At 35.1% G+C, this 14,597-nt stretch overlaps 1 protein-coding gene across 24 annotated transcripts in view; it reads left to right on the top strand.

Moving 5' to 3' along the window:
* Positions 1 to 14,597, top strand: part of lap (like-AP180) — a 165,121-nt gene that overhangs the window by 91,168 nt on the left and 59,356 nt on the right. For 12 of the 24 annotated variants that reach the window (XM_067759204.1, XM_067759200.1, XM_067759203.1 and 9 more), the window contains 7 exons: positions 847 to 876; positions 7,128 to 7,230; positions 9,421 to 9,542; positions 9,632 to 9,825; positions 9,909 to 10,045; positions 12,370 to 12,532; positions 12,603 to 12,942. In XM_067759204.1, the coding sequence (XP_067615305.1) occupies positions 847 to 876; positions 7,128 to 7,230; positions 9,421 to 9,542; positions 9,632 to 9,825; positions 9,909 to 10,045; positions 12,370 to 12,532; positions 12,603 to 12,942 (1,089 nt within the window). The remainder of the gene's footprint in view (positions 1 to 846; positions 877 to 7,127; positions 7,231 to 9,420; positions 9,543 to 9,631; positions 9,826 to 9,908; positions 10,046 to 12,369; positions 12,533 to 12,602; positions 12,943 to 14,597) is intronic. The other 12 variants (XM_067759216.1, XM_067759205.1, XM_067759215.1 and 9 more) reach the window with 4 other exon arrangements.

Below are 14,597 nucleotides of genomic sequence, written 5' to 3'. Positions count from 1 at the left end.
GGTGCTGTTTTTTATGGAAGTATGTACTACGCGGCCAATCCAGTGTAGCGTAAATTTTTCAACATTTTGGCAAAAGTGTGCTATTTTTAAATTGTTCCTTGTGTACTAAATGTGCGAAGAATGTAAATTTTGCGAGTAAATCAAATTTTTAGCAATGTATGCTTCCCGAAAATAACCGCATATTAACGCAATAGTTTAAGTTCTGCACTCATTCATTTGTTCATTACAACATTTATCTACATATATACATTAACCTGGGCCGATTTGTATGGACGAAAGTTAACCGATATCGCGCCATCGATTTTTCGATAGGATTTGGCGTTGGCGATAACAGTTTTTTGAAAAAAAAAAAAAAAATATTTTTTGGCTTTTGGGGAGTATTTTGGTCGAAAATTCACTTTCACCATTTTTTTTTGGTATGCGTAGTGAAACTTTTGTTCCTGAGCCCAAATCCTATCGAAAAATCGATGGCGCGATATCGGTTAATAAATCGACCCAGTCTAATAAACATATCTATTTGTACATGCTAATAAATATTAAATAATTAAACTAATTAAAACAAATTAAAAACCAATATTAACCTATGTTCTCTTCTTTTCTTTTCTTCTCATCTTGCTTCCTATTCCAACATACATAAATAAACTGCTAACATTTCAACTGTCGGCTTATTGTGTTTATTGAAAATAAAATGTAACTAATATGACATCAAAATTGTATTAAACAATAAAATTATTTCATAAAAACTTGCATTAAAAAAATTAACGCGAAAAATAATGACTACACACGCACACACAATTGGTCTTTTGCTCTTGTAAAAAAAACTTAACTAATTATTAATTTGTTAAGATGGCTTATCGGCACCGGGTGGCAGAATGGGTGAGTACTATTTGATTTATTTATTGTATAATACATATGTATATTTGTAGAGTTAGAGAATTGTAACAAAAAGTATTTCTAATAATTGCTTTTAAAACTGTTGTAAATATTTTTGTACATACAATTCGTTGGTGCTTTAAAATCTTAATTAACCTCAAACTGTATGTTGTATATTTTTACCGTACTGGTGCAACTGTTTAGACCCAGATTTTACATGACGCGTTAATATTTGGTGCCAGCAACTAATGCGTTTGATTTAGGATAATTCTGGGACTAATCGCAAAGAGGCATATAGCCAAATTTGATACCTTCGTATGGGTTGAAGAGGACATTTTGTTTGAGCATGTGTCTGAGGAGACCAAATGTACCTGTTTTTGCCTGCACGGGCAATGGGTACTGTTGGACAGGTCGTTTTTGTAAACTCAACAATTTTTGTTTACCCATTTCATTGCAATTCTTATTTATTATTTCCTTAAATTGGCTCATTAATTTAAAGACTCCCTAATCGCGTTTTATCTTCAATTAATGCTGATGAGTACTACATAAACTCATAAAATAGTGTATATTAAAAGATTTTCTGACGTCCCTTGTCAAAATTGGTTTAAACTCAAAAGAAATCACAGAGAACTTAAAGAAAGAAATAATAAAATGCAAACACTTGGAAGACAATGGCGTATGCTGGAAGTGCATCATAGAAATTGGCAAATTTTTTTCTTTAAAAACAACAATAACACAGCGTTCAAAAAATGTAATAAATTTAAATTAACTCAGAGGATCCGTTAAGGAGCCACGGTGTATACAAGCTTATCTGCGAATGCCAACAGAGTTACATAGGACAAACAGAATAAGAACAAGTAAGAACGAGGTTTCGACAAGTAAGAACGAGGTTACGATAATACATTGGGGATTACATAAAAAAAACACGGAAACCAACCAGCATATGAGAGTTCAACTTTGCGAATCACATGGTCGAAAAGAAATGCTCTCCGGCAAACAACAATAAAACAGTCTAGGTCCTTTTCACGTTCAAGCAAAAGGCTGACGTCTGAACTTGCTCGAATACATGAACATCTACAAACAGAAAACATTCGATGGTAGAATAATAAACGAACAGACCAACACAATTTGTTAAAAAATATATTAAAAACTTTAAAACTTGTTTAGAAAAACCAAAGTAATTACACAGGTACAACAGAGAAACAGGCCTCAACGAATAAACACAAGGCAGTAAACGAACCAAAGCAACAAACACACAAAAAAGGTCAAACGGCTAAATATACTGACTTCTACCTTCCACAGCTAACTACTCTAATAAAAATAAAATAGTTGTAAGGCACGAAAATCTCCGAAGAGATTTTAGGCCGAGCTTCTCTTCCAGTTTGCGTCGTGCTCGTTTTTTAGTTTTTCCTACAAATTGGGTTGACGGGTCCTACATATGCTTTATGTCGACTCCGAACGGTATCTGCAAGGCAGATGAGTTTTCACTGAAAAGCTTTTCATGGCAGAAATACACTAGAAGTGCTTGCCAAATCACTGCCGATGGGCGACCCCGCTTAGAAAAACTTTCTTTTATTAGAAAAATTTGTTTCTAAAATTTTGATGATGCCATGTCCGGGGCGTGAACCCAGGATATTCGGTGTGGTAGGCGGAGCACGCTAACGCCACACCACGGCGGCCGCCACTCAAATGGATCACTGAAAACCGCCCCCGTTTCTGAATGAACACATTGTGCACACAAATACACATACACAAGCATCAATTATGAAAATACCTGCTTGCTCATATACTTACGAACGAAAAAGGACACTGAAGATGGCACAACGCCGAAACCCGTTTATCTCCAAACCAAATTCGACAAGAAATGGCTGAAATACCTTGCAATATACACTATGGAGCAAAAGTGAACACCTAAGAATCAATTTTGCAGGTTATGTCATACACAAAACTTAGTGTTATAATATGACAGAAATCAACCAGGTTATTAGCATTGCCATTGTTTCTGGAGCAAAAATTAATTAATAAACAAAAACAACAACAAATGCATTTAACACAATTCGTCTTTAAGTAAGGATAGGTATAGTGTTCACTTCTGCACTCATTCAAATTTTTTGCACTTGGGTAAAGTAGGAGCGGCGTTAAATATCGTTATTCGGTATTTTACTAAGATAAGGGGTTGACTTGGTATTTGCTATTCCAGCTATGATCAGTTTGTCCTAGTTCGCTGTGAAAAGTGGAAGAGGCAGCGCAAAGTATTAATTGTGAAGCCAGTGTGTTGACTTCCCGGCATGCGCTTAAAGGAGTTGGTTGTTTTCCTGCAAAAAATGCCCAAGAAGCCTAAGCTTTCAGCAAAAAACCGATAAGCTCGCATATCGTTTGCAGCACGTCATAAAAATTGGACTATTAATAACTGGAGACGCGTTCTATGGTCAGATGAATGCGTCTCCACCCATTAATAGCTTTATCCAAGTGAAAAAAAATTGGAATGAGTGCAAAAGTGAACACTATACCTATCCTTACTTAAACACGAATTGTGTTAAATGCATTTGTTGTTGTTTTTGTTTATGAATTAATTTTTGCTCCAAAAACAATGGAAATGCTAATAACCTGGTTGATTTCTATCATATTATAACACTACGTTTTGTGTATGACATAACCTGCAAAATTGATTCTTAAGTGTTCACTTTTGCTCCATAGTGTACATCAATTATTCATCCTGTCGGAAAATCAACAAAACAAAATTAACATTAAAAAGTATTGGGGATCAATTAATCAGTTTATTTTAGGTGAAAGGTATTTATTTTTAACAGAAATATAACATCAAATAATGTGCAAGTAATCGCAGGTTTACGCTCACTAGCAAGGGTTCATGAATCTCTTACGTTATATAAATTTCGTTTGAAAATTTAGTCTACATAAAGAAAAATAAGAAAATCGTAAGCTATCACTTGTATGTGGTATAACGCTTATGTCAAGGCGGTCCGACACTATCGGTTCCAACAAATCATTATATAATTTGAAAGTGCATCATCTCAAAATATTTAATCATTCATTACCTATACATGAAACGTGTAAACATATTTCTACTTGAAGCATGCGTTAAAACGTTTTTTGGAACTCTATTACAATCACACAAAAATCACTGCTAAATTGTAGAACTTTCACAAGACGGTAAGATTTATTTTTGCAAAATCTCTTGAATGTATGAATGGTCGGATCGAAAAACGATGTAAACGCCAATTTTTATGCAACCTGAATGATTGCAGATTATTATAATTTCCCAAGTTTATGATAAACTGAAAAAAAAAAAAAAATAATAAATAAATTAACACGTTAAATACCAACCAATGCAGCATGCAAACATATCCGTACCACCTGAAAAGACGGGTACCGGTGCGTATACGTAACATTTATTTATTTCGTATGTAATTATATTCCAAAATAAAATTTGTTTTCTTTTCTGAACCCATTTTGAGTGGCGCTTACAACGTTTTTCGCGCCGATCCTTCATATCTGTATGCATTAGCTTGAAACCTAATAACTTCGCACTTTGTACTGCCCTTCTGATTGACCGTCCAGTTCGCATATGTTCTAAATTATTCAGCAACATTGACTAAAAAATTAGAAGTGTATCAAATAATGAAACGACTAAATCAAGTTTATTTGTTATTATAAGTATACTAACTATACTAACTTGACTTTTACAAATCCATTCTATCATAATTTTGTATTTTAAAGTGCTAACTATGAAAAATATCGCTGATTTTCGTTTTATTCAATTCAATTCATGTTACAAAAAATGCTTTTTTTTTTTTAATTGATAATGAAGCAAAGCGAAAACACTTGAACGTACATATTCCAGTAACCACAGGTGGTTTTGAAATAGTCGCAGCCTTCGAGCTCAGACTTCAGCGCGGAAGGTACAAATTTAGCTGCCAACTGTCCCACTCTGCATCCGATTAGCATCAGTTCAGAGGTGGTAATTAACCCTACAGTGCGAAACTATCGCTATGCTGGACTGCCGCCCATTTTTTTCTACAGGGATTTACTCGCTACGTTATCATGGCTCGTATCACGTTTTACGATCAGTGGCTGTAAACCATTTACACTCACATTATAATAATGCAACTGTCAAACTATTTCCATAAATGATTCAAAAACAAAAACAATTGTATTTCCATAAGTTTTATTGAGCTATGGATCCAATGAGTACTATTTGTCGCTAGTTCACATATGCCATTAATATGATCCACCATTTCAAAAATATTGTGATTTAAAAAATGAGTTTCGATCACGGATCGTAAAATTTAATAATGGCCATCTTAGAATACATTTTAAGCTGGGATATGACGTTAATGAAAAAAGTTGTAAGTTAGCGCATTCTTCAACTAAGAGCTCTATAGCGTTAAAAAAAACTTTCAGATAGTGGTTTCATCAGAGCGCGTGATATTCGATTAATCGAATTATTCTAATGCTCTAATATTCGATTTTCAAAATTCTATTAGTTAAAATCATACAAAATCGAATAACCGTAGAGGTGCGATTATTCGAATAATCGAACAAATCAAATATTCGTATAGTGAAATTCGATTAATAATCATACACAAATCTAAAATCTAAAATCGAATGCTCGATTAATCGAATATTTTTAAGGGCCGTAGTTTTCATCAAAAATACTGAGATATAGCATTTAGGCATAGCAATGAACTAAGTAATTTTTGAATCGAAACGGGAACGTGGAACAAAACCGCATAACTTCTTCAAGCCATCAGGATCAATCTGGAATCAAGCGTTGGCATTTAACAGTAGGTGCTCGAGAATTACTCTGATGATGTAGTTGGGTAATAATTGGAGAGCTGGGACCCTTTTCAAATCAATAAACTTGTAAAATCTGAATTTATGTCATGTAGATGGTGAAGCTACATAACATCAGTCAGTTTGATTATCAGATTAGATTTGGTGCTGACGCTATCTTAAAAGTTATCTGTCTTGGGACTACTTTAAAAAATATGGATATTTAAGACCGAGTAGTCAATTTATCCTAAAATAAAAGAAATATACTGAAAAAAAGAAAGAAGAATGTGAACAAAATAAAAGTAAATTTAGGTTAAGCTAAATATGATTGCGAGTAGATAAGAGAAATACTTAAGAAGTGCACACAATCAAGAAAAATTCCTGAAAACGAAGAAAAAATAGTATTGATTTTGCGCCATAAAAGCGTTTCCCTTAATCTAAACATATAATTTTCAAAAACTGAGATATTTTTTTCCTTGATTATTGGATTAATTATCTTAAAAATGGAGAAAATTGTATACAAACTTCGGGATCTGGATGATATCGGGATAATTTCGAGATTTTCGGACTATTTCGGAAATATTTGGGAATTATCTTCAATACTTTTTCAGGATCACTTCGGAGCTATTTCTGTATTATAGGAAGATAAATTCGGCATTGTTTCAGAAGTGTTTGAAAAATCAGACTTTTGTTTTCCTGATCGATGCGGTACTATTCCGGGATCACTTTGAGATTGCTTATGTGACAATTTCAAACTAATTTTGGAACCATTTCGAAATCAGGCCTTTTTCAGAACAATTTTGGGATCGATTCGGGTCTTTTTGTGGAAGATATTGGAATTGTTTTTTAAGTAAATTCGGATGCTGCGGTAGCTAATTCGAGACTATTTCAGAATGTTTATTGAAATGTTTTCGGTATCATTTTGCGTCTAGGACGGGATCATTTCAGGAAAAATTTGGTACCATTTCGAAAATATTGTCAGGATCCTTCCGGAACAATTTTAAAATTGTATTCTCAACATTTTCGGGGTTGGGATTATTTTGAATTCATTTTGAAACAGTTTCGGAATCATTTCACGACCAGTACGGTACTTATTTCCGGGAATATTTCGAAATAATTTTGGGCCTGTTTCGGAATAGTTTTTGGGATCGTTTTGGGAGGGCCTTTGGGATTGTTTTTGGAGTCTGTTCGGTACTGTTTCGGTGAACTTACCAGTATTCCATCACAAGTAATTGATACTGTTTTATCTGACACATCTATAGTATGAAAAAACGTAATAGTTTCGTAGAGCAGTATTAGTATTCTTTAAAGACTCTCAAGTTAAAACTTCTGATTTCTATTAGCTACATGTTTATAATACAGTGTTATCTTAATTTAATAACTTCATTATATAAACTTATGTGAATATACAAACTTTATGTAATAATTTTTCCGTTTCTTTTTGCATCCCCTCCAAACAGGCTATGATATGTCGCCGTTCATACGACGCTATGCCAAATACTTGAACGAAAAGTCGCTCTCATATCGTGCAATGGCTTTTGATTTCTGTAAAGTAAAGCGCGGGTAAGTTTTTGATATAAATTATCAATGAAATAATAAAATGTAGCATGCACTCGCTAACATATGCATTCAAATGCATATATTTATGTATGTACATTCATACATTTGTATGTGATTTTATGCTTGAATGCTCAGATTGTGCAGTCATGCAACTTTGACGAGTATTGGGGGTATTCATGTTGATAAAGAACTTACATTAAACTAAATTTTAGAGATTTTTTTTGTCTCTACTAATACTAGCGGGTCCCATTCGGTAGTTGGCTCGTTACTCAGTAGTTGGTAACTTCGTAAAAACATGGTACAAAAAAAACTAGCAACTATCGACTAAAAAAATAACGAGGCAGGTGTGAATGCCGCTGTATTTAATACGAAATTACACTTCTCTTTTTGTTGTCGATTACAAGTCGATATTTGTGGACTATTTGCACGAAATTTTTTATAAACATGTGTAGCTTTCTATTATGACATTGTCAAGGGGAAAACTAAATCAGGCTCATATATATTTCGCCCTTTTTGACCTTCTCTAGCCTTTTTGGCTAGATGAATCAACGTCTGCACAGAATTTTTTCATGGTGATCTCTTCCCGTTTATGGATCCTTGCCAGACTCCTATATTCGTATCCTCGTACAATGTCCCAGTATATTTTTCCAAGCGCTGGGTACAACATATTGTAACGAATTTTGGGAAATTCCTGCTAACGTTCGAATCGCTAAACTGTTGAATAAATCACTCCAATGTTCTGTATTGCAAAATGGTCTTTATTAGACTACTTTGGGATTAGTACAATTATACTTCACAATTATACTTCGCAACTGAAATCAAACTGATTTGTTATTACTCAGCTTGCGCTGCTTTTATACTCTCGGTTTCCTCGTTAACCCATTTCTACTAAATTCTAGTAATTTCCCGAACAGTTGTAGCTCGTGCTTGGTTAGTTACCAACTATATAAGTACAAGTATATTTGTAGTTTAAATCCATATGCGTGTGTATGTGTGAGTAACTACTTCGGCTGATGACTACATCTGTGTGTGTGAGATAGCTCTTCGTCGCCTTCTACATAAGTGTTGCTAGCTTTAATGTGTACACGTACATAAGAGTGTCTGGTTCTGGTGTTTGTTGTTGCGCGATTATTTACTAACAGCTTAGTGATCCTAATATTCGTCAAAATATTTTCCGTCCTCCGAAGTACCTTCCAGGCTCGGAGTCGGTATATTCGATTTTGACGCTGCAACACGTTCACCGCTCTATCCATCACTTCAAAGCGGACGTTTGTGGCTTGCCTCTTTACAAGGTCTGGAGGAACTCCCTTTAGTAATTTCAAGGTCTAATTATTTTTGCACCTTATCAAATTAACGCCATCCAGATATATCGGAACATGATAGCGGGGTAACAACAAAAATCTTCCTTTGTACTGATCTCGACTTTTCGGCAGACGTCTGCTTATAAGGATTGCTGTGATCTACTAACTGGAATTGCTTCGTAACTTAGTTGTCACCACGGCCAGCCTGCCTTCTGGCCATGGGACTTCAGTGTTTTCCCTCTCCCTTCCGATCCTAAAAATTGGTTTGTAAATCCGATCGCTGTCACTTTACACCGCTTGGAGCTTCTTCCTTCTTAATCCGGGTGCAGAATCGAGGATTACTCGCTTTGTTCTTGTCAGCGAACTGCTTACACTGTCTCGCAGGCATATACAAACCGCCCGCTTTCGTTATTTGGTGGCTCGACTTAATCTCCCAATCGCTGGCACGATTACTTATGCCGATCGGTATTGCGAGATGACTCTCTTCCCGTTCTGCTTACTTCCTCCTCAACTTGTATTCTTTGTTCGGGCTTACAGATGGCTCGCTCACTGAGTGCATTAACTCGCATGACTCCACCATTAAATTTATTAGAACTTGAGTTTAAAATGTAGAGGTAGAGGCGGAGAGAGAAAGAAGCTGATATGGAGAGAGAAAACTAGAGAGAAAGAGGAATAGTTAGGTAGAAAGGAGGTAGAAAGAAAGTGAGAAGGAGTTAGGGAGGAAAAAGTAGAAAGTGACATAGCGGTAGAGAGACAGAAAGAGAGAGAGAGAGTGAAGGGTAGAGCTTGGGAATGAAAGAGGGACCGAAAATGAAAAGGCATTTGCAAGGCGGACGAATAATACAAAAATTCTTAAATTTAGCTTATATTTCTTTTTTCTTCTCCTCAACAGCAAAGAGGAAGGCTCCCTACGAACCATGAACGCTGATAAGCTGCTAAAGACATTACCTGTATTGCAAGGACAATTAGATGGATTATTGGAATTCGATTGTCAAGCTAATGATTTGTCAAATGGTTTGTATTTAAGATTACGTGTATTACTAAATAAAATCTTGTTTAATTTTTTTCTCCTCTCGGCAATCAAACACTTTTCACATCGACAGGTGTCATCAACATGAGTTTCATGTTACTTTTCCGCGATCTCATACGTTTGTTTGCGTGTTATAATGATGGCATTATTAATTTGCTTGAAAAATATTTCGATATGAATAAGAAACATGCACGCGATGCATTGGATTTGTATAAAAAGTTTTTGGTGCGTATGGATCGTGTTGGTGAATTTTTGAAAGTTGCTGAGGTGAGTATACAACAAAACAAATAAAAAATACTAAAATATGAACATTTTAACTCAAAATATTCACTTTATTTATTCATTTTAAGAATGTTGGCATAGATAAAGGTGATATACCCGATTTGACAAAGGCACCTAGCTCTCTATTGGACGCATTGGAACAGCATTTGGCCACTTTGGAGGGACGCAAAGTTTCTGCCGCTAATACACCAACTCAATCGGCAAGGTATTTTTTCTTTTATTTTATTATTAGAAGCCAACAATTTTGCTACTTAAATATTAATTGCCTGTAGTGATTATTCAAATAATTAGAGCATATAAGGCATATGAATAACGTTGGCCGTTTATGTTGCATACATTTAGGCGCGATATAAAATTATGAAAAAGTTCGGTAAGCGGTTGACTGCAGATGTAAACGTAGCTAACTATGTGAAGATGAATTATTTGTGAGATAAATGAAACCCTATTCAGTCTTTAACGTCGTGCGAAGAGCGAGAAGCTTTTTCATGGACTACGCATACTGTAACTTGTTTGAGTACAGCGAAAGCTTCTAGTGTGAACGTACTAAAGTTCTTAAAGGAAAATTCTTACTTTGTACAATTTTTTTTGTATATGGGGAATATATTGACAAGTGCTCCTGAACAATTTAAGACACATTGATATTCGACTCCTAGTTTCTTGTTCTACTCGTGCTTCCTATATCTGTGTTCTATTTAGCGCCTGTAGGTAATTCTTCCCCGGTTACAACCCGTCGCTGTTTCTGACACGATACGAAAGTGGAATTATCATTAAGCATTTATAGATCAGGTCAGGGACAAGAATCAAACCTTTCAATGACCGTATGGGACTTACGAGCCTACCTTTGCCCATTTTTGGTATCGTTTGCGACTCATACGGTTATTTGACCGCAATAAAGCTGCTTAGCTCTTCTAATGTAATTGTCAACTTTTTCTAATGTAATTGTCAACCTCGATGCTCATACATATAGCAGACGAAACTGCGTCGATCCAAAGTTCCTTGCGATAGGATGTGGTGAATAAAAGGGGGGAGATAACTTTATAGGTTCAACGTGGGCATATCTAAACGATCCCCTATATATTTGAACCCGTGCCTTAAGGGAGCGAGTTTCCAGAAAGTAATCTGTTTGTATTCTGCACATAGAGTAATTAAACCCTACTGTTGCATGTCAACTGAGTATCCCATAGCTGTTTTCTTCTGTAAAGGATTTGCAAAACAATGTTTTAACTCGGATGAAATTGCCGCATAGAGTCACTGCCACTAAAACGACTTTGTTTGTAACACACATTTTCTTGATGCTGTCCTCTCAATAACTTCAAGACGTTTTTCTGGGCTTTTTTCCGACTACATTTTCAGGTTTTTGAAGGTTTGTTTGTTAGATTGCTAGGTTAACAACTCTTAATATTTAGTCCACTTTATGGGTCTTGTATGGGAAGCCGAATTAGTGCCTTCTTACACTAGATAACATCGACTTAATGATCATTTGGCAAGAGGTTGTGGTCGGATTGTTTCCTGGTAAGCACACAATTTAGATTTTTTACAAATTTTATCAAAAGTCAACAAGTCAACTTCTTCTTGGTATTCTCGTTTAATAGTCGATGCCTCAAAAGAAGGTCTCTATTTTCCTAGAAAAAACATTCTCCGCCACTACCGATTATCAGGCATACAAGGCCTCCATAAAACTATTTCATATAAACTAAGGTAATACCAGCAGCGTTCCAGTCGTGTATTGAAAGAGTTCAAATACTGCTTACTCAGCTGACGACTTACTCAAAGAATGAGCGCAATAAAGCAAAAAAATGCCTTAACCTGCATTTAGATTCATCTTTTTAATCACACTAATCTTATTGAAAAAGCGCTGAGTATATTATTTATTAGTAGATTTTTTTTATTACGTAATTCGATATTGTTTTCGAATGTTTAGTTTTTATTATATATTAGCAATTTTATTTTTTTGATTGCTTCTTAGAATATTGTGTGTATATGTATATGTTCATATATATATTAGATGACTTCTGTATTTTATATTTTATTTTATTTGTAATATTTGTTTTTTGCTTATTTTTCTTATTTAATTTCATATACTCTACATACACATCGATGTTGACGTCATCATTATTGCTTTGTTGCTGTTATCATACAAAATAATTTGGTTGTAATTTATTGCTTTTTTACAAAAATAATATTTTGTTGGTTGGTCAATACACATTTTTAAAATAATATATGCTGATAAATTTTTCATTTCAATTGCGTATTAAATTTATAAAAATTCAAACAAAAATAAAAAAATAACAAATTTTATAAAAAATTAATAAAAAATAAATAAATAAAAAATATGAAATAAAAAAATAAAAAATTAATTGTAAATAAAAATATTTAAACAAAATTAAAACAACAATATAAAAAATATCTACATATTAAAAATAAAATTTTAAATAAATTAAAAAATATGTAAAATAATATATAATAATATATAACAACATTCTTTTAAATAATAAAAAAAATATATAAACAACTAAATCAACATCATAGCAATCAAAGAAATGTTAAATCCGCTGTCACTGCCTTGTCTTCCACCAGCTCATCATTTGGCACAGCTGCTGCATCTAGCAAATTTGATACAACCAATGGCATCGACGAGCAACTTAAGGCACAGGTATTAGCTGAAGAGGAAGCGGCCATGAATCAGTACAAAGTGAGTTAAACAAAAATTTATTTCCTTTAAAAAGCATTGTTAACTCATATATTCTTTTTTAATTTACCAGCAATCGAAGGTCTCCTCACCGACAGCAGGTGGCGCTGCAGCAACCGCTGGTGGCGCTGGTGCTGGTGCTGCATTAACAAATCCATTCTTATCGTCACCACCAGCCAGCGGTGCTGGTGCACCGATAGTTGATTTGTTTGGTGCAGCTTCAGCAACAGATGGCGGTACGACTGCTCTCACCAGCGGTGGTGGTGCTGCAGGCGGCACCAAAGCATCCGATGATTTATTACAATTAGGCAATCCATTTGCTGATATGTTTGATGCGCCAGTCGGTGGTGGTGTTGCAGCAGCGGCAACAGGTGGTGCACAAAATACCAATAATGTTTGGTTGCATAATAATGGTAGCATGCATTTTTATTTTTATTTTATTACAATTTTGTTTTATGTTCTCACTTTTTTTTAAAGTAGAATATGTAAGTTATTGCTTGTGTACCTTAGTTCGCCAAACTAAAGTATAAAAATAATAAGACTTAATTTTGAAGTTAGAGTTAGAACGTTCCTTGGACATTCATATACTCTAATATTTTCCTATCAGTATCACCTATTGTTAGCCTGGTTAAGTCAGTGCTGAGAGGTACGACTCTTATATGTGCAAGGGTGCCTTTCCTTTATCCGTTACCCATGTATCCAAATTAAAAAAGCGATATATTACTCACCAGATGCATGGCTCACTCTCTCCACTGACTAAGCAGATGTTATCGTTACTGACCCGATGGGCCGAAGAACCGGCTGGCTATCAAATAAGGTACCTATTCTGTACTGGATGCAGTAACTCCTCACCCGTCTCTTGGATATTGACGATCTCCTACCGAAATTTGGAATCTCCCCGTGAAACTGAGATGCCTAGTCTCTGACTAAGCTTCTCGGCTTTCTGATTCCACCAAAGAGGATCCTATAGTGTGTATCGAACATTGGAGAACTGTAGCTCGTTTCGCTGTGAATTCGTGACGCTATGCTTTTAACACGATCAAGAAGGCCCTCAGGCACGGAAATAATATTTTAATTTTGTTCGGCTTCGAGCCTGTCGATTTAAGCCACCACAAATCTGCCCTACCGCAGGTATATTCAAAGTCGCTTAAAGGCTTTGCATGCTATTCTTGGAGCTCACCTCAGCTTTCCTTCGCCACACTTGTGCTCCATATAGGGTCGGTTGAATGTGCAATGCTGTAAGCTTCGGTTTCATACCCTAATTTTTGCCTAATATTTGCAGAAATACAAAGCACTGTAGGAGCTTTTGACTTTTTCTATTTAGCCTCCACTTCAGCGATTAGTTTGAAAAGTATTTCAATAGTTATTTTAAACAAACGACAAACGACTATTTGGAATTAAGATCCCAGCCGCTTGTGTTGACCACTGGAGGAAAAACTAATTGGGCCCCCTCTAAATATGGGGTAAAGGACAAGCGGTTTAGGTTAGAGATACCGAAAAGGCAGGAAAAACAAAAGAGGGAACGAGTTATATGGGGAAATGAGGTAAGCGATGGTGGTGTCGGGGGGGAGGAAGCTGTGGGAGTGAAGATGAGTGGTTGAAGCTAGAGTGAGAGGAAGAGAATTTTTTAAATTTCGTTTTGAATTTGCATGCAAATTAAAGTTCAGGCATGCATCGTCTGTTAGTTCTACCAGATATTTTTTTTTATAGCATACGAAAGTTTCCCGGGTCAGCTATTTTATTTATAGGAAAAGGTCAAAGTATTGAAGTATTAAAAAAAGCTGGTACATCTTATGTTACTCTTAAATTTTTACCCGAATAAATTGGACTTTTGTTTTTTATATGGAGAGCGAGGCAATCTAGGCTACATTCATATGGATGTTAGAAATCAACTGGTTAAAATTTTATTCAATTTATTTTCGTATAAGTAAACATTTAGCGTATTTTAGAGTTAGCAAATTCACGCGTACCTATGATTTTGTCACAGCGACTCTAAGATCATAGTGAATAACAGCGACAACTTTCAATAAATCACCGTGAATGATTGATTGTATCGGGATATGTTTCT

Source organism: Eurosta solidaginis, chromosome 1 (assembly GCF_040869045.1).
Source record: "Eurosta solidaginis isolate ZX-2024a chromosome 1, ASM4086904v1, whole genome shotgun sequence".
Taxonomy (NCBI): Eukaryota; Metazoa; Arthropoda; class Insecta; order Diptera; family Tephritidae; genus Eurosta; species Eurosta solidaginis.
Note: the sequence above shows the minus strand (reverse complement) of the source record. Positions and strands in the feature narration are given on the sequence as shown.